The 18821-nt window shown below is 42.0% G+C and overlaps 1 protein-coding gene across 1 annotated transcript; it reads left to right on the top strand.

Moving 5' to 3' along the window:
- Nucleotides 1–8317: 8317 nt before the first annotated feature.
- On the top strand, nt 8318–11800 carry LOC139540650 (uncharacterized). The gene is made up of 2 exons (XM_071344466.1): nt 8318–9271; nt 10878–11800. Exons 1-2 carry the CDS (start codon nt 9248–9250, stop codon nt 11670–11672), a joined length of 819 nt encoding a protein of 272 aa, XP_071200567.1. The 5' UTR covers nt 8318–9247; the 3' UTR covers nt 11673–11800.
- Nucleotides 11801–18821: the final 7021 nt, after the last annotated feature.

Below are 18821 nucleotides of genomic sequence, written 5' to 3'. Positions count from 1 at the left end.
TGTGGAGATGAGAGAACATTCCAGAAGGACAACCATCTCTGCAGCACTCCACCAATGCCAAGCGTCACGTCTGGAAAAAACCTGGCACCATCCATATGGAGCAAAGTACAGAGAGATCCTTGATGAAAACCTGCTCCAGAACGCGCAGGACCTCAGACTGGAGCGAAGGTTCATCTTCCAAAAGGACAACGACCTTAAAACCTCTACTGCTTCTCTCTCCCGGATCCGGGATCCTCCTCATCAAAAAAGCTGACTAGCATAGCCTAGCCTAACGCGACAGGGATATCATATAATATAATTTTCATGAAATCACAAGTCCAATACAGCAAATGAAAGATAAACATCTTGTGAATCCAGCCATCATTTCCGATTTTTAAAATGTTTTACAGCGAAAACACAATATGTATTTATATTAGCTAACCACAATAGCAAAAGACTCAACCGCATATTTTCACCATTGTTCTACCGCATAGGTAGCTATCACAAAACCGACCAAATAGAGATATAATTAGTCACTAACCAAGAAAGAACTTCATCAGATGACAGTCTTATAACATGTTATACAATAAATGTATGTTTTGTTCGAAAATTTGCATATTTGAGGTATAAATCATAGTTTTACATTGCAGCTACCATCAAAAATATCACCAAAGCAGCCAGAATAATTACAGAGAGCAACGTGAAATACCTAAATTCTCATCATAAAACATTTATGAAAAATACATGGTGTACAGCAAATGAAAGATAAACATCTTGTGAATTCAGCCAATATTTCCGATTTTTTTAAGTGTTTTACAGCGAAAACACAATATAGCTTTATATTAGCTTACCACAATAGCCAAACACACAACCGCATTTATTCACCGCATAGATAGCATTCGCAAAAACCAGCAAAAGATATAAAATTAATCACTAACCTTGACCAACTTCATCAGATGACAGTCTTATAACATCAGGTTATACAATACACTTATGTTTTGTTCGAAAATGTGCATATTTAGAGCTGCAAACCGTGGTTATACATTGTGAATATGTAGCATCGATTCACCAAATTGTCCGGAGATATTTTGGACACTCACCTAATCTGACCAAAGAACTCATCATAAACTTTACTAAAAAATACATGTTGGACAGCAAATGGAAGATACACTAGTTCTTAATGCAACCGCCGTGTTAGATTTAAAAAAATAACTTTACCATAACAAACAGCTTACGTTATAGCGAGACAGCGCCGAAAAAGGGCGAATAATAGGACTTAACATTTTCCACAGAAATACAAAATAACATCATCAATTGTTCTTACTTTTGCTGAGCTTCCATCAGAATCTTGTACAAGGAGTCCTAGGCCAGAATAAATCGTTGTTTGGTTTTAGAATGTCCTTCTCTCCTGTCGAATTCGCTCCACAAGGCTAGCCAATGTTGATGACGTTCCCAATTTCTCTCGACGCAGAGAACGGAAAACTCAAAGTCCCATTAAACGTTGAATAAACTGATGAATCTCGGTTGAAAAAACCTACTTTATGATGTTTTTCTAATATCTATCAAATAAAAACAGAGCCGGAGATATTAGCCGTGTATACCGAACGCTTATCATAAGACAACATGGAGGCACTTCCCGCGCCTAGGTAGAGAAAGGATATTCTGGTCACGTCATTCCAAGAGCTCTTGTTCGACCTCAGATCAAGCTAGACACCCCATTCCACCTTCCACTGCCTGTTGACATCTAGTGGAAGGCGTATGCAGTGCATGCATATCCATAAATATTAGGCAATTGAATAGGCAGGCCCTGGAACAGAGCATCGTTTTCAGATTTTTCACATCCTGTCTGGAAGTTTGCTGCAAAATGAGTTCTGTTTTACTCACAGATATAATTCAAACAGTTTTAGAAACTTGAGAGTGTTGTCTATCCAATAGTAATAATAATATGCATATTGTACGATCTAGAATAGAGTATGAGGCCATTTAAATTGGGCACGATTTTTTCCCAAAGTGAAAACAGCACCCCCTATTCACAAGAAGTTAAGCACACAGCCAACACAACGCAGGAGTAGCTTCAGGGCAATTCTCTGAATGTCCTTCAGTGGCCCAGCAATAGAACGGACTTCAACCCAATCAATCATCTCTGGGGAGACCTGAATATAGCTGTGCAGCAATGCTGCCCATCCAACCTGACAGAGCTTGAGACGATCTGCAGAGAAGAATGGGAGAAACTGCCCAAATACAGGTGTACCAAGCTTGTAGTGTCATACCCAAGAAGAATCCAGGCTGTATCGCTGCCAAAGGTGCTTCAACAAAGTACTGAGTAAAGGGTCTGAATACTTTTGTAAATGTGATATTTCAGTTTTTTAATTTTTAATACATTTACAAAAAATTCGTAAAACCTGTTTTTGTTTTGTCATTACTGCGTATTGTGTGTAGATTGATGAGGGGAAAAAATATTTTAAAATAAGGCTGTAACGTAACAGAATGTGGAAAAAGTCAAAGGGTCTGAATACTTTCTGAATGTAAGAACGTACTATTCATAATGTGATGACTAAATTGGATAGTCATAATTTAGGCAAAAAAAATCATTCATTCACTGTTTGCAAAAAATACCTCAACGTAGTGGAATAGGCCTAGGCTAGGCTATATCAGATACGTTTCTTTTCCTTTCTTTGCACGGGAAAATTGTGGCCCTTTATAAACACATTTAAATCATTTCTACTACACTTTATATGACTGGAGACATTAGCAGCGTCTTTTTAATACGACTTTCTAGCCTAGTGTTTGATATGCAATGCAATGGTGGAGAAAACGATTGGAACCATGTCCCTGTTTGACCGCAAGGTTTTATGGGTTTTGACACCTCCATTGTGGGGCTCTATTAACAGGCAGTGTTGACGAGTGTCCTAACGAGAACATAAACATTTCTAGCTATCTCACTTAAAATCAGGCATTATCAGCTCATTATTATGGATATATTCAAATTAATGTGAATAGAAAACAGCTACTTTGCTGTTATTCTGGCTGCAGAGTTCATGACTGTGCGGTCATGACTGTGTTAGCCGTAGCTAGCTATCAAGCAAGGGATAAGAACGTTGCCAGCGAGCATGACAACGGAACATAAAGAACGAATGACTGGGTCACGTCGATAAATATCGAAGTAATCAAACGAACGACTGGGTCATGTCTCTAGCAACCAAAAGATGAGAAAGTGTGAATAGGCTTATTAAAATAAAAATATGAACGTTTTTTTTTCTACTGTTAAATGTGTGCTTTTCTATTGTTTTCTTTGGCAACTGTGGTATAAGCGGGATGAATGCCTCCGTTCTGTACATTACCTTGGAAAAATGAACTCCTCAAAGGGACTCAACTCCACCTCGTCCTGCTGCGTCGTCCATTATTTCCAAGGTGATGTACAGAACATTGGCGTTTAACCCTTAGCAAGCTCAGCTTGCCCTAGCCTTATAGACATGCCGCCTATGGTCATTTTCCAACACAAAGGTGACGTAAAACTCTTGCAATTAGCTCTGTCGAAATGAGGGATGTCACTTTAAAAGAATGCCAGGAAGAATATGTTTGTCAATATTCCTCAGTTAATGGAGTCTTAATCAATGCCACTGTAAAGGAATCACTTTTCTCGCAGACACATTCCACCGAGGTCCTCATAGCCAAAGTGAATCGCTCATCACACAATGACAAGCGCGAATATCCACTGACACAATGTTATCTGCTATTCCACAAAGCAGTTTGGCTGGTTCTCTGGAAAATCTGCTCCACCCTCTCTATCTTAAACATTGAGGGCTTCAGGATGGTGGCGGGATGCCTGGAGAGCCCAATGATGGCACGGATCTTTAATAAATGTGTCTCCTTGAGTACAATGAGGGAGGATAGTTGTTAACATTATTATGTATCGACCAGTTCGACTCCCCTTTCCCAAGGCTGTGCACGACGGGCCATTACTCATCTCAGGCACCCCTCTCGGGTCTGTTGGGTGTCCCTGACAGCGCCTTTCTCCACTGTCCCCTCTCTGTCCATGTGATAGGACTGTATACTCTCCTTGACAACCCCAAGCAGAGGCCTCTGTTAGAATACTCTAGGAATGCATCCTCCCTTCTTTGTTTCCTTGAGATAAATACAGATCTATAAATGAATGGATAGGTGTAACCCCAATTGCTTGTAATAATCCACCCAACCTCAAATATTTGATTACAAGTAAGGTAGAAAGAAAGGATGCTTTTTTGAACTATTTGAACAGGGCTAGTGTCTCATAGTAAAGGAAACATAGAGGGATGATGGAAATATGCAGTTCTCTGATGTGAGGCCAGATGTCTTTCAGCTGTAAAGGATGGGTAGCATGGCTCTGACAACCCTGAAAGGCTGAAAGACAATTCAATTCAGCAAGACTGTCCGAATGACTTTCCAGGGCAATGGATCATCTTGGTTAAAGGTTAAAGGGTTGACCAGGTTAAAGGGTTGACCATGTTAAGAAGCGTGTGTGTGTGTGTGTGTGTGTGTGTGTGTGTGTGTGTGTGTCAGCGTGAGCGCTATTGTGCACAAACTTGTGGGTGTATGTATAACTTTGAGACATATTTTTATGAATGAAGGAGTGTGTTTGTGAGTGTTTGTGTGTGACAGTGCATGATGGCATTTCATCTGACTGAGGACAGCCTGCATGCAAGCGCACATACTCACCATACACATACACACACACCTTCAAACACAAAACACACATCGCAGCTCATGAGGAGGACCCCAAAATCACCAACTAGGGGATGTATCCATCAGGATGAGTGTATCCAATCACCATGGCCGCTCCTGTCTAGGTCTATTTGATGTCCTGCTGAAGATGGATTACGAGTCCATCGCTGGGTCACTGAAGATCAAATATCAATTTCCAGGATGAGCATGCAAACCTATGTACCAATATGGTTCTGTTTCCAATCATGTTATTTTTCTGACTTGTTTCACTTAAAGCTGCAATATATAACTTTTTGGGCGACTTGACCAAATTCACGTAGACATATGAGTTATAGATCTGTAATTCCTATTGAAAGCTAGTCTAAGAAGTGGTATATCTGTTCTATGTGTGCTATTTCTATGTTTCCTGTACTTAAGTTACATTTTTGCATCTTTTACTTTCAGTTCAGCTTCAAGCAGCTGAAAATACAATATGTTTGGTTATGGGAAATATATTTCAGAGAGGCTTAGATAGTAGAATGATTCTCTACACTATACTTGCTTGTTTTGTCACATAAACTGAAAGGAGGTGAACTATTCACATTTTTGCAACCAGGAAATGCCGGAGCGATTTCTGCATAGTGCACCTGTTAAGAGATTACACCGTTTTGACTTCAGTGAAGGTTAATTATTTTCTTCTCTATCCAGAGTTCATTTCTATATAATATGTTGTTACTGTAAAGCTTTTTGTCCTCTGTTATGCAATGTTAATATCAATGGGAGCATTGTCCGAGAGTTTTGTGAATCAGGAATTCAAGATGTCAACTGCTCAACTTAGACCTCAGCATTGGTCGACTGTCTTGAATCAAAGCCATCAGCAGAATCAGGGCATGTTCAATCAAACAGTGCATTGTCATTGCACCGGGTCAAACTAACCTGATCATCATTCATTAAGAGCTAACTTTCTATGCTCAATCATTGGAACTTCGTTGGAGCCAACCCAAGCCTGTGTCAGTTCAGGAAGGAGCCTTCCATGCTGTGTGTGTGTGTGCGCGTGCCCATACGGACTTTTTAAAATGTTAAATACATTCCAACATATAATACGGAATGTATTTAAATGTATATATAAATGAATGTAAAATGTATATCACAGTTAAATGCATAATTTCTTTATATATATTTATTGGTAAATATATTTTAAAACCTATTTGGAAATGTTTTGTAAAATATATTCCAACATGCATTTAAATGTACTTGTAAGAAATATATTTCGTAATTAAAATGTATGGCAAATGTAAAAAAATTGGCTAAATTGTAACGAAATGGTGGCTGTCTTAACAAGTTTAATTTTTTGTCCTCGCTAGAGACAGGTATATCGGCTGTCCAGTTTTTTCAGGAGGTGCTGCAGCACCCTCAGCACCCCTACTTCACGGAGGTCCTTTCAAGTGGATATTTCACAGATGTGGTAAATTCCCACTTGGTTACAAACGCACCATAATTCCACGAACCATCCACTGTAGAGCTGTTTAAAAAGAATATTTAAATAGATATAATGTCACGTTCTGACCATAGTTCTTGTGTATTGTCTTTGTTTTAGTGTGGTCAGGGCGTGAGTTGGGTGGGTATTCTATGTTTTGTGTTTCTATGTGGGGATTGTCGTTTGGCCTAATATGGTTCTCAATCAGAGGCAGGTGTTTGTCATTGTCTCTGATTGGGAACCATATTTAGGTAGCCTGTTTAGTGTTGGGGTTTTGTGGGTGGTTGTCTTCTGTCTTTGTGTTCTCTGCACCAGATAGGACTGTTACGGTTTTGCCACGTTTGTTATTTTGTATTTGTGTAGTGTTCACGTTATCGTCGTTTATTAAACACGTTGAACACGAACTACGCTGCGTCTTGGTCCGATCCCTGCTACACCTCCTCTTCAGACGAAGAGGAGGAAGCCTGCCGTTACATATAAACTAAAATAAAAGAATAATGAAGCAACATAGTGCCCGATCTCGAGACCACCCACCTACTTGCAGGCTGACCTATTGAGATGGAAAAACATGTTTTTTTATGAACATGTGGTCTTTAATTAAGACAGAATAAAAACATTTGGAGAAATCAAAAAGTCATTTTTTTACTCACCATCAAAATTTTTATTATATCACTGGCAGTTTTGGCTTGCTGGCCCAAAAAGTATCTCCATTGATCAATATGTAAAGAGTAATTTTAGAAAAGATGCAAATGTGCCTACATGTATTTGAAATACATTTTACGTGACGTTAAATATACAGATTTTTATTTTTCCGTATGCGGTGTGTGTGTCTATAGCTCTCTGAGACGTAACGGGCCCCAGTGTGAGGAGCACACACAAGCAATCCCTCACCCCATCCCAATTTGGAGATAATTAAAGGCGATTATAAAACAAAACACTTCCCCGCCACAAACTACCACTCTCCCAGGACAAGGTCCGGTGTGCTTCTTTTGTGGGGCTCCGTACTGCTCCACTTTGCTGCCATAGGGAGCCAGTGAACTGAGGAGGAGTGAATGAGAGTGTAGGCAGGGAGTTGAATGTGTTGGCCTACTGCAGTGTTGGACCACTGTGTGTGTGTAACATGGAGTTTGCCACCAGCTAGCTACCATGGGAGCCAGTTGTGGGTCCTCCCTGTTGAGAAAAGAGGAGTGTGTCAATTAAACTGAAAGTAAAAGTGGAGAAACTGCTCAAATAGACAGAAGATTCCAAGAAGTGTCATATTAATACTGTCCATTTTTACAACGACTGGAAAGAAAAGGCAATAAATCCCACACAACTATGACAATTGATGATTCATAATATCTATCACAATACCTATCACATCTATATTTGATATCTAGTCAGGACTATATCCATTAGACATGTAAAAACATGTATATAGTGTTGCCATTAGAGATGTTAGTTATCTTCCATTGATTGATTATCATTCATGACTGAATGTGGGTTTCATCTCTACCCAAATCTAACCTGTAGCTCAGAACCTGAAGCAAGGATATGCATATTCTTGATACCATTTGAAAGCAAACACTTTGAAGTTTGTGGAAATGAGAAATTAATGTAGGAGAATAAAACACATTAGATCTGGTAAAAGATAATATATCATCTTTGAAATGCAAAAGAAAGGCCATAATGTATAATTGCAGTTTAGGCACAATTTAGTGTGTGTGTAAAGTTTCAGACTGATCCACAAAATCCTACACAAAATTCCGGAGTTCCAAATTAAGCAGCAGCAGCTGAAAAGATGAGCTCCTACAAATATTGAAATTTAAATGTTTTTTTAGAGTAAAGTACATCGAAAAAAAATCAAAAGAAAACTGCAAACTGAATAGGAGACCAAGCAAGCAGCAAACAAAGAAGAAAGGCTTTTGAAAAAGTAACAATTTTTCATAAAATTATACCGTTTTCTTAGCTAGCTAAGTTGTTTACCTGTTGCTAGGCAGTTGCTAGGGACATTCCTGAAAGAAGCTAGCTAGCTAACAAGGAGTGTCTAGTTGGCAGAAGAGAAGAAGGGACAAAGAAGGGACAAAGTGGGACAAAATAAGGACAGAAGAAAAGGGAAAGGGGACATTAAGGTGAAGCAGTCCTCTAAAGACACAAAAGACTATAATACAAGAAACAACACTTCTATTGCCTCTCCCTCTACGATACGCACTTCCGGTTTGGTTTGGAGCGAGTAGTTGCATTCCGCTTTGCTCCACAGGTAGTATTACAGGTAGTATTACATTTCATTTCATTACAGTACAACAGTTTGATTTGTTTGATCTTAGCTGGCTACATAGCCGTCTTTGTATCCAAGATAATTGTGTAGTCTAGAGTAATTGTCGAGGTTACCTAGCCAGTTAGAGGTTACCTAGCCAGCTACACTTTCAAACAAAGTCAACAACGCAGCCACTGCTAGCTAGCCTATTTCACCAGCCAGCAGTACTATATCATTTTAGTCAATAAGATTTTTTGCAACGTAAGCTTAACTTTCTGAACATTCGAGACGTGTAGTCCACTTGTCATTCCAATCTCCTTTGCATTAGCGTAGCCTCTTCTGTAGCCTGTCAACTATGTGTCTGTCTATCCCTGTTCTCTCCTCTCTGCACAGGCCATACAAACGCTTCACACCGCGTGGCCGCTGCTACTCTAACCTGGTGGTCCCAGCGCGCACGACCCACGTGGAGTTCCAGGTCTCAGGCAGCCTCTGGAACTGCCGATCTGCGGCCAACAAGGCAGAGTTCATCTCAGCCTATGCTTCCCTCCAGTCCCTCGACTTCTTGGCACTGACGGAAACATGGATTACCACTGATAACACTGCTACTCCTACTGCTCTCTCCTCGTCTGCCCACGTGTTCTCGCACACCCCGAGAGCTTCTGGTCAGCGGGGTGGTGGCACTGGGATCCTCATCTCTCCCAAGTGGACATTCTCTCTTTCTCCCCTGACCCATCTGTCTATCGCCTCCTTTGAATTCCATGCTGTCACAGTTACCAGCCCTTTCAAGCTTAACATCCTTATCATTTATCGCCCTCCAGGTTCCCTTGGAGAGTTCATCAATGAGCTTGACGCCCTGATAAGTTCCTTTCCTGAGGATGGCTCACCTCTCACAGTTCTGGGTGACTTTAACCTCCCCACGTCTACCTTTGACTCATTCCTCTCTGCCTCCTTCTTTCCACTCCTCTCCTCTTTTGACCTCACCCTCTCACCTTCCCCCCCTACTCACAAGGCAGGCAATACGCTTGACCTCATCTTTACTAGATGCTGTTCTTCCACTAATCTCATTGCAACTCCCCTCCAAGTCTCCGACCACTACCTTGTATCCTTTTCCCTCTCGCTCTCATCCAACACTTCCCACACTGCCCCTACTCGGATGGTATCGCGCCGTCCCAACCTTCGCTCTCTCTCCCCCGCTACTCTCTCCTCTTCCATCCTATCATCTCTTCCCTCTGCTCAAACCTTCTCCAACCTATCTCCTGATTCTGCCTCCTCAACCCTCCTCTCCTCCCTTTCTGCATCCTTTGACTCTCTATGTCCCCTATCCTCCAGGCCGGCTCGGTCCTCCCCTCCTGCTCCGTGGCTCGACGACTCATTGCGAGCTCACAGAACAGGGCTCCGGGCAGCCGAGCGGAAATGGAGGAAAACTCGCCTCCCTGCGGACCTGGCATCCTTTCACTCCCTCCTCTCTACATTCTCCTCTTCTGTCTCTGCTGCTAAAGCCAATTTCTACCACTCTAAATTCCAAGCATCTGCCTCTAACCCTAGGAAGCTCTTTGCCACCTTCTCCTCCCTCCTGAATCCTCCTCCCCCTCCTCCCCCCTCCTCCCTCTCTGCTGATGACTTTGTCAACCATTTTGAAAAGAAGGTCGACGACATCCGATCCTCGTTTGCGGTGTCGTTTCAAACGACACCGCTGGTTCTGCTCACACTGCCCTACCCTGTGCTTTGACCTCTTTCTCCCCTCTCTCTCCAGATGAAATCTCGCGTCTTGTGACGGCCGGCCGCCCAACAACCTGCCCGCTTGACCCTATCCCCTCCTCTCTTCTCCAGACCATTTCCGGAGACCTTCTCCCTTACCTCACCTCGCTCATCAACTCATCCTTGACCGCTGGCTACGTCCCTTCCGTCTTCAAGAGAGCGAGAGTTGCACCCCTTCTGAAAAAACCTACACTCGATCCCTCCGATGTCAACAACTACAGACCAGTATCCCTTCTTTCTTTTCTCTCCAAAACTCTTGAACGTGCCGTCCTTGGCCAGCTCTCCTGCTATCTCTCTCAGAATGACCTTCTTGATCCAAATCAGTCAGGTTTCAAGACTAGTCATTCAACTGAGACTGCTCTTCTCTGTGTCACGGAGGCGCTCCGCACTGCTAAAGCTAACTCTCTCTCCTCTGCTCTCATCCTTCTAGACCTATCGGCTGCCTTTGATACTGTGAACCATCAGATCCTCCTCTCCACCCTCTCCGAGCTGGGCATCTCCGGCGCGGCCCACGCTTGGATTGCGTCCTACCTGACAGGTCGCTCCTACCAGGTGGCGTGGCGAGAATCTGTCTCCGCACCACGTGCTCTCACCACTGGTGTCCCCCAGGGCTCTGTTCTAGGCCCTCTCCTATTCTCGCTATACACCAAGTCACTTGGCTCTGTCATATCCTCACATGGTCTCTCCTATCATTGCTATGCAGACGACACACAATTAATCTTCTCCTTTCCCCCCTCTGATAACCAGGTGGTGAATCGCATCTCTGCATGTCTGGCAGACATATCAGTGTGGATGACGGATCACCACCTCAAGCTGAACCTCGGCAAGACGGAGCTGCTCTTCCTCCCGGGGAAGGACTGCCCGTTCCATGATCTCGCCATCACGGTTGACAACTCCATTGTGTCCTCCTCCCAGAGTGCTAAGAACCTTGGCGTGATCCTGGACAACACCCTGTCGTTCTCAACTAACATCAAGGCGGTGACCCGTTCCTGTAGGTTCATGCTCTACAACATTCGCAGAGTACGACCCTGCCTCACGCAGGAAGCGGCGCAGGTCCTAATCCAGGCACTTGTCATCTCCCGTCTGGATTACTGCAACTCGCTGTTGGCTGGGCTCCCTGCCTGTGCCATTAAACCCCTACAACTCATCCAGAACGCCGCAGCCCGTCTGGTGTTCAACTTTCCCAAGTTCTCTCACGTCACCCCGCTCCTCCGCTCTCTCCACTGGCTTCCAGTTGAAGCTCGCATCCGCTACAAGACCATGGTGCTTGCCTACGGGGCTGTGAGGGGAACGGCACCTCCGTACCTTCAGGCTCTGATCAGGCCCTACACCCAAACAAGGGCACTGCGTTCATCCACCTCTGGCCTGCTCGCCTCCCTACCTCTGAGGAAGTACAGTTCCCACTCAGCCCAGTCAAAACTGTTCGCTGCTCTGGCACCCCAATGGTGGAACAAACTCCCTCACGACGCCAGGTCAGCAGAGTCAATCACCACCTTCCGGAGACACCTGAAACCCCACCTCTTTAAGGAATACCTAGGATAGGATAAAGTAATCCTTCTAACCCCCCCCCCCCTTAAAAGAGTTAGATGCACTATTGTAAAGTGGTTGTTCCACTGGATATCATAAGGTGAATGCACCAATTTGTAAGTCGCTCTGGATAAGAGCGTCTGCTAAATGACTTAAATGTAATGTAAATGATCCAGTGAAGCATTTCAATACTGAACAATATTTTGAATCAAGTCTGCCCAAATGTGCTGAATTGGTCAATTACAACATTTTCAAGTACATAACTATAGAGAACATACATAAATTATATGGTAATACAACATTTAAGTTTACACACTCCCAGGAATGTCATACATGATTAATCATTAGCTTATACACTAACTTTCACAGATCTATATGGCCATCTAGATGGTTGGTGTTGAGCCAGACACAGCAGGGTTTCAAACTGTAGAACCCAGTTCCTACATTTGAATATAAAAATTGATTTTATCAAACAAAACTATGCTACATTTTATCTATGAGAGCCTCAGGATGACAAATCAGAGCAAGATTACTGAATGTAAGTACATTATTTACCTTCAGAGGTGAATGTATCAAACCAGTTGCCGTGATAAAAGTGTTTTTGTTGTTGTGCACTCTCCTCAAACAACAGCATGGTATTTTATCACTGTAATAGCTACTCCAAATTGGACAGGGCAGTTAGATTAAGAAGAATTTAAGCTTTCTGCCCATATAAGACATGTCTATGTCCTGGGAAATGTTATTTTTTACTTACAATGTAATGCAAATCACATTAGCGCACGTTAGCTCAACTGGAGGGACACCGATTCCGTAGAGGTTAATTATGACAACTATCGCAGCTCATCACAGCGTTTAGACCATCTGCTTTGATGATGAGAGCTAGAGCCACCGATTAACAAAGCAATTGCTGTGGTCCTCGAATTATGGTGTCCTAACACATTAATGTGGACCAAACACTCTCAGAAAGTCAGGAGAATTTTCTGTCTTTCAATCTGCCTGTCTATCTGGCTGCCTCTCCCTCTCGTTGAAATGTTGATTAACTTTTACTTGGTACTCATCCCGGATCCGGGAGCACCCTCATCAGTAAAAAAGCTGACTAGCATAGCCTAGCATAGCGCCAGAAGTAAATACTAGCATCTAAATATCATGAAATCACAAGTCCAAGACACCAGATGAAAGATACACATCTTGTGAATCCAGCCATCATTTCTGATTTTTAAAATGTTTTACAGGGAAGACAAAATATGTATTTCTATTAGCTAACCACGATAGCAAAAGACTCAACTTTTTTCTCTCCACCATTTTCTTACTGCATAGGTAGCGTTCACAAATTCGACCAAATAAAGATATAAATAGTCACTAACCAAGAAACAACTTCATCAGATGACAGTCTGATAACATATTTATTGTATAGCATATGTTTTGTTCGAAAAATGTGCATATTTCAGGTATAAATCACAGATCTACATTGCAGCTGCTATCTGAAATAGCGTCGATGCAGCCAGAATAATTACAGAGACCAACGTCAAATACATAAATACGCATCATAAAACATTTCTGAAAAATATACAGCGTACAGCAAATGAAAGACCAACATCTTGTGAATCCAGCCAATATTTCAGATTTCTTAAGTGTTTCTTAAGTGTTTTACAGTGTTTTATTAGCTTACCACAATAGCCAGAAACACAAGCAATTTACCAGCAGCAAAGGTTAGCGATCGTAACAATCCAGCAAAAGATATATAATTTTTGACTAACCTTGATAAACTTCATCAGATGACAGTCCTGTAACATCATATTACACAATGCATATAGGTTTTGTTCGAAAATGTGCATATTTAGCAGCACAAATCGTGGTTATACAATGTGATCAGTAGCAACATTTCAGGCATTCTGGCCGGCGCCATCTTGGAGAGGCACCTAATCTAATCGATAAATAATCGTAAACTTGACTAAAAAATACAGGTTGGACAGCAAATGAAAGATGCATTAGTTATTAATGCAACCGCTGTGTTAGATTTTTAAAATTAACGTTACTAGACATACAGTGTGCGTTACAGCCAGTCCAGTGCCGAAATTAATGGCGGACAAATCATTTTACATTTTTCCACAGAAATACGAATTAACATCATAAATAGCTCTTACTTTTGGATGAGCTTCCATCAGAATCTTGGGCAAGTTGTCCTTTGTCCAAAATAATCGTTGCTCGGTTGTAGAACGTCCTCTTCAACTTTGGAAATAGCAGCAAACATTAGCTATGTGGCGCAGACATGCCCAAATCTTCAAAACGCAATACAAAGGAAATTCCGAAAATCGCAATATACTCACATAAACTGATATAACTCGGTTTAAAATAACTTCGTTATGATGTTTCTAACACCTATATCGAATTAAATCAGAGCAGGATATATCTAAGGCCGATAACTTGAGCTTTTCAGAACGCCATGCTGAGGTCCTGCTTTGCGCCATGACGAAGGTTGAAAAGAGTGCACCCCCCATTCCATGGGCTTTTATATGGTCTCAGATCTGCCTAGAAACTCCATTCCAATTCTCATTGGTTACTGACATCCAGGGGAAGGCGCGTGCAGTTCATGTCGACCCATAGGATACATACAGAGTTTTAAACTGATCCTAGAACAGAGTCTACATTTTCAGATTTTGCAGTACCTGTCAGGAATTTCGCTGCCAAACGAGTTCTGTTTCACTCAGAGAAATAATTCAAACGGTTTTAGAAACTAGAGAGTGTTTTCTATCCAATAGTAATAATAATATGCATATTGTACGAGCAAGAATTGAGTACGAGGCAGTTTAATTTGGGAACGACAAATGACAAAGTTGAAACAGCACCCCCTATATTGAGAAAAGTAATGTGCACTGTCCCTGTAAAAATAAAATAACCTCAAACTCTCTCTCCTCCTCTCGCAGTGTCTCTCTCCATCTCTCTTTTACTCCCATGTTCTCCATCTCTCTCTCTATGAGTCTTGATGCTGTAAAAGCCTGACAATCGCAGCTGCTTGCCTGTCTTCCAGGGAAGTCACTGTCTGTCCTTGAACCGGTGGGGTTGAGAAACTAATTTGTCGGCTGATTTCGGTGCGGTCGTCCTGGTCAGCGGTCTCAACCATCCCTGGTGGCTGTGTTGAATTTTAATACCTGCCGGGGACTCTGTGAAAGACAGCCAGTGATGGCTAACACCGTCTCTCTGGAAGCCCCTGTCAGAGCAGGGCCACAAACTCCACAGACAAGACAATGAGCATGGGTGGGAGGTTGGAGAGGACTGAGGGGGAGGGGCGGAGGGGTTGTGTGTGTGTGAGAGAGAGAGAAAGAGAGAGGGAACAGAGGAGATGTGGGCTTGTCAGTTTGCGTGTAAGTGTATGATTGTGACTGTGTGCGTGAGCAGTTTGATGTGTTTGAGCGAGTTCTATTTTCCATTTTCGAATGTGCTAATCATCTTTTAACGGTCCTTGAAAATCTGTCACTGATTTGCTTTCATTCACAGCAATAACGATGCCGCCTTGACAGCTAAGTAGCACAGAACTTGAATCCTTGAAAATATTACATACTGAAAACATCACTGAACTGTAAAATGCACTATGTAACATCGCATTTCTGGTCAGGGTTGAACTCATAGCTCTCTCATCCTTTCTCTCCCTGTCTCTCTTCCTCTTTTATCATCTCTCCCATCCTTTTTTCCCCAGCCTCTCTCCCACTCTCTCTTTCTATCATTCTCACCTCCCTCTACCCATCCTCTCTTTCTCCCTATCCTATTTTATGTGTGTGTGTGGGGGGGGGTAGATCAGATTTAAAATTACAGATAGATTGTGGCATCCATCAATGTAATTGTTTGCATCATTTCCAATCGCCCATAAAACAAATGTAAATATATACAGTATATATGTATATAAAATATGTAAACTCAGCAAAGAAAAAAACGTCCTCTCACTGTCATCTGCGTTTATTTTCAGCAAACTTAACATGTGTAAATATTTGTATGAACATAACAAAATTCAACAACTGAGACATAAACTGAAAAAGTTCCCCAGACATGTTACTAACAGAAATTGAATAATGTGTCCCTGAACAAATGGGGGTTCAAAATCTAAAGTAACAGTCAGTATCTGGTGTGGTCACCAGCTGCATTAAGTACTGCAGTGCATCTCCTCCTCATGGACTGCACCAGATTTGCCAGTTCTTGCTGTGACATGTTACCCCACTCTTCCACCAAGGCAACTGCATGTTCCCGGACATTTCTGAGGGGAATGGCCCTAGCCCTCACCCTCCGATCCAACAGGTCCCAGACGTGCTCAATGGGATTGAGATCCGGGCTTTTCGCTGGCCATGGCAAAACACTGACATACCTGTCTTAACCTGTCTAGGACCGGGGTTCCGTTCTGCTGGCGGAACCCCTTGCCACCAGCCAATGAAATTGCAGGGCGCCAAATTCAATCAACAGGAATCTCATAATTCAAAATTCTCAACCATACAAGTATTGGACACCATTTTAAAGATACAATTCTCGTTAATCCACCACAGTGTCCGATTTCAAAAAAGCTTTTCGGCGATAGCAGAACATATCATTATGTTAGGTCAGCAACTAGTCACAGAAAACAGACAGCGATTTTCCAACCAAGGAGAGGAGTCACAAAAAGCTGAAATATAGATAAAATGAATCACTAACCTTTGATGATCTTCATCAGATGACACTCATAGGACTTCATGTTACACAATACATGTATGTTTTGTTCGGTAAAGTTCATATTTATATCCAAAAACCTCAGTTTACATTTGGCTTTGCCTCAAAAAAATCCTGTGAATTTGCACAGAGACACATCAAATCACAGAAATACTCATAATAAACATGAATAAAATAGACAAGTGTTATTCACAGATTTAAAGATATACTTCTCCTTAATGCAACCGCTGTGTCAGATTAAAAAAAAACTCTAAGGAAAAAGCAAACCATGCAATAATCTGAGTACAGCGCTCAGAGACCAACACAACCCAAGAAGATATCCGCCATGTTGGAATCAACACAAGTCAGAAATAGCATTATAAATATTCACGTACCTTTGATGATCTTCGTCAGAATGCACTCCCAGGAATCCCAGTTCCACAATAAATGTTTGATTTGTTCCATAAAGTCCATCATTTATGTCCAAATTCCTCCTTGTTGTTCGCTCGTTCAGTAAACGATCTAAACTCATGACGCGCGGGCAGGTCCAGGCAAAAGGTCAGACGAAAAGTCATGTTACAGTCCGTAGAAACATGTCAAACAAAGTATAAAATCAACCTTTAGGATGTTTTTAACATAAATCTTCAATAATGTTCCAACCGGAGAATTCCTTTGTCTGTAGAAAAGCTATGGAACAGACCTCGCTCTCACGTGAACGAGCGTCACGAGCTCAAAGCATTCTGCCAGACCTCTGACCTCAGACCTCCCCTCTCATTCGGCCCCACTTCACAGTAGAAGCATCAGACAAGGTTCTTAAGACTGTTGACATCTAGTGGAAGCCTTAGGAAGTGCAACATGACCCATATCCCACTGAATCTTAAATAGGGAATGAGTTGAAAAACGACCAACCTCAGATTTCCCACTTCCTGGTTGGATTTTTTCTCAGGTTTTTGCCTGCCATATGAGTTTTGTTATACTCACAGACATCATTCAAACAGTTTTAGAAACTTCAGAGTGTTTTCTATCCAAATCCACTAATACTATGCATATATTCGCAACTGGGACTGAGTAGCAGGCCGTTTACTCTGGGCATGCTTTTCATCCAAACGTGAAAATGCTGCCCCCTATCCATAATAAGGTAGGAGGCAGTATTTTCATGTCCGGATGAAAAGCGTTCCCAAAGTAAACTGCCTGTTACTCAGGCCCAGAAACTAGGATATGCATATAATTGTTAGATTTTGATAGAAAACACTCTAAAGTTTCGAAAACTGTTAAAATTATGTCTGCGAGTATAACAAAACTGATAGGGCATGCGAAACCCCGAGGACAAACCAACCCCCCCCCCAAAAAAATGTCTGTTACTTTTATTAAAAGGCGAAATCCTCCCAGATTGCAGTTCCTACGGCTTCCACTAGATGTCAACAGTCTTTAGAAAGAGTTTCATGCTGGTTTTTGGAAAAATGAGCCAGAAATTGTAGATTTTCTAGGTGGCTCCCATTTTGGCTGTAGTGTTTCCAAGCGCGTGGAAGAGAACGCGTTCTTTGGTATTTTTCTCCGGTAAAGACAATAACGATTCTCCGTCTTAAATTTGATCGTTTATTTACGTATTAGGGTACCTAAGGTTTGATTTTAAACGTTGTTTGGAAAAGTTTATTAGTAACGTTTGGGATTTATTTTGTATGCATTTTGATGGAGGGAAACTGGGTGGATTATTGACTGAATAGCACCAGGTAAACTGAGTTTTTATGGATATAAAGAAGGACATTATCGAACAAAAGGACCATTTGTGATGTATCTGGGACCTTTTGGAGTGCCAACAGAAGAAGATCATCAAAGGTAAGGCATTTATTATATCGCTATTTCTGACTTTCGTGGCGCACCTGCCTGGTTGAAATATGTTTTTCATGCTTTTGTATGCGGGGCGCCGTCCTCAGATAATCGCATGGTGTGCTTTCGCCGTAAAGCCTTTTTGAAATCTGACAGCGGCTGGATTAACAAGAAGTTAAGCTTTATTTTGATGTATTACACTTGTGATTTTATGTAAATTAATCTGCAATTTCACCGGATGTTGGCCAGGTGGGACGCTACTGTCCCACCTGCCCATTAGAAGTTAAACCCTTACGAATTATCTTTGAAAGACAGGGTCCTGAAAAAGAGACATTTCTTTTTTTGCTGAGTTTATATTTTCAAAGAAGCATGAATCATCAATATTTGGACCGTATAGTTGAATGAGCCAAATCTGTTTATGTCACACCCGATCTGTTTCACCTGTCTTTGTGATTATCTCCACCCCCCTTCAGGTGTTACCCATTTTCACATTATTCCCTGTGTATTTATACCTGTGTCTATACACTCTGTTGGTCTGTTGCCAGTTCATCTTGTTTGTCAAGTCATCCATTGATTTTGCATCTCAGCTCCTGCTTTTCCCAGTCTATCGTTTTCTCACCCTCCTGGTTTTGACCCTTGCCTGTCTTGACTCTGAGCCCGCCTGCCTGC

The sequence above is a fragment of the Salvelinus alpinus genome, chromosome 16 (assembly GCF_045679555.1).
Source record: "Salvelinus alpinus chromosome 16, SLU_Salpinus.1, whole genome shotgun sequence".
Taxonomy (NCBI): domain Eukaryota; kingdom Metazoa; phylum Chordata; class Actinopteri; order Salmoniformes; family Salmonidae; genus Salvelinus; species Salvelinus alpinus.
Note: the sequence above shows the minus strand (reverse complement) of the source record. Positions and strands in the feature narration are given on the sequence as shown.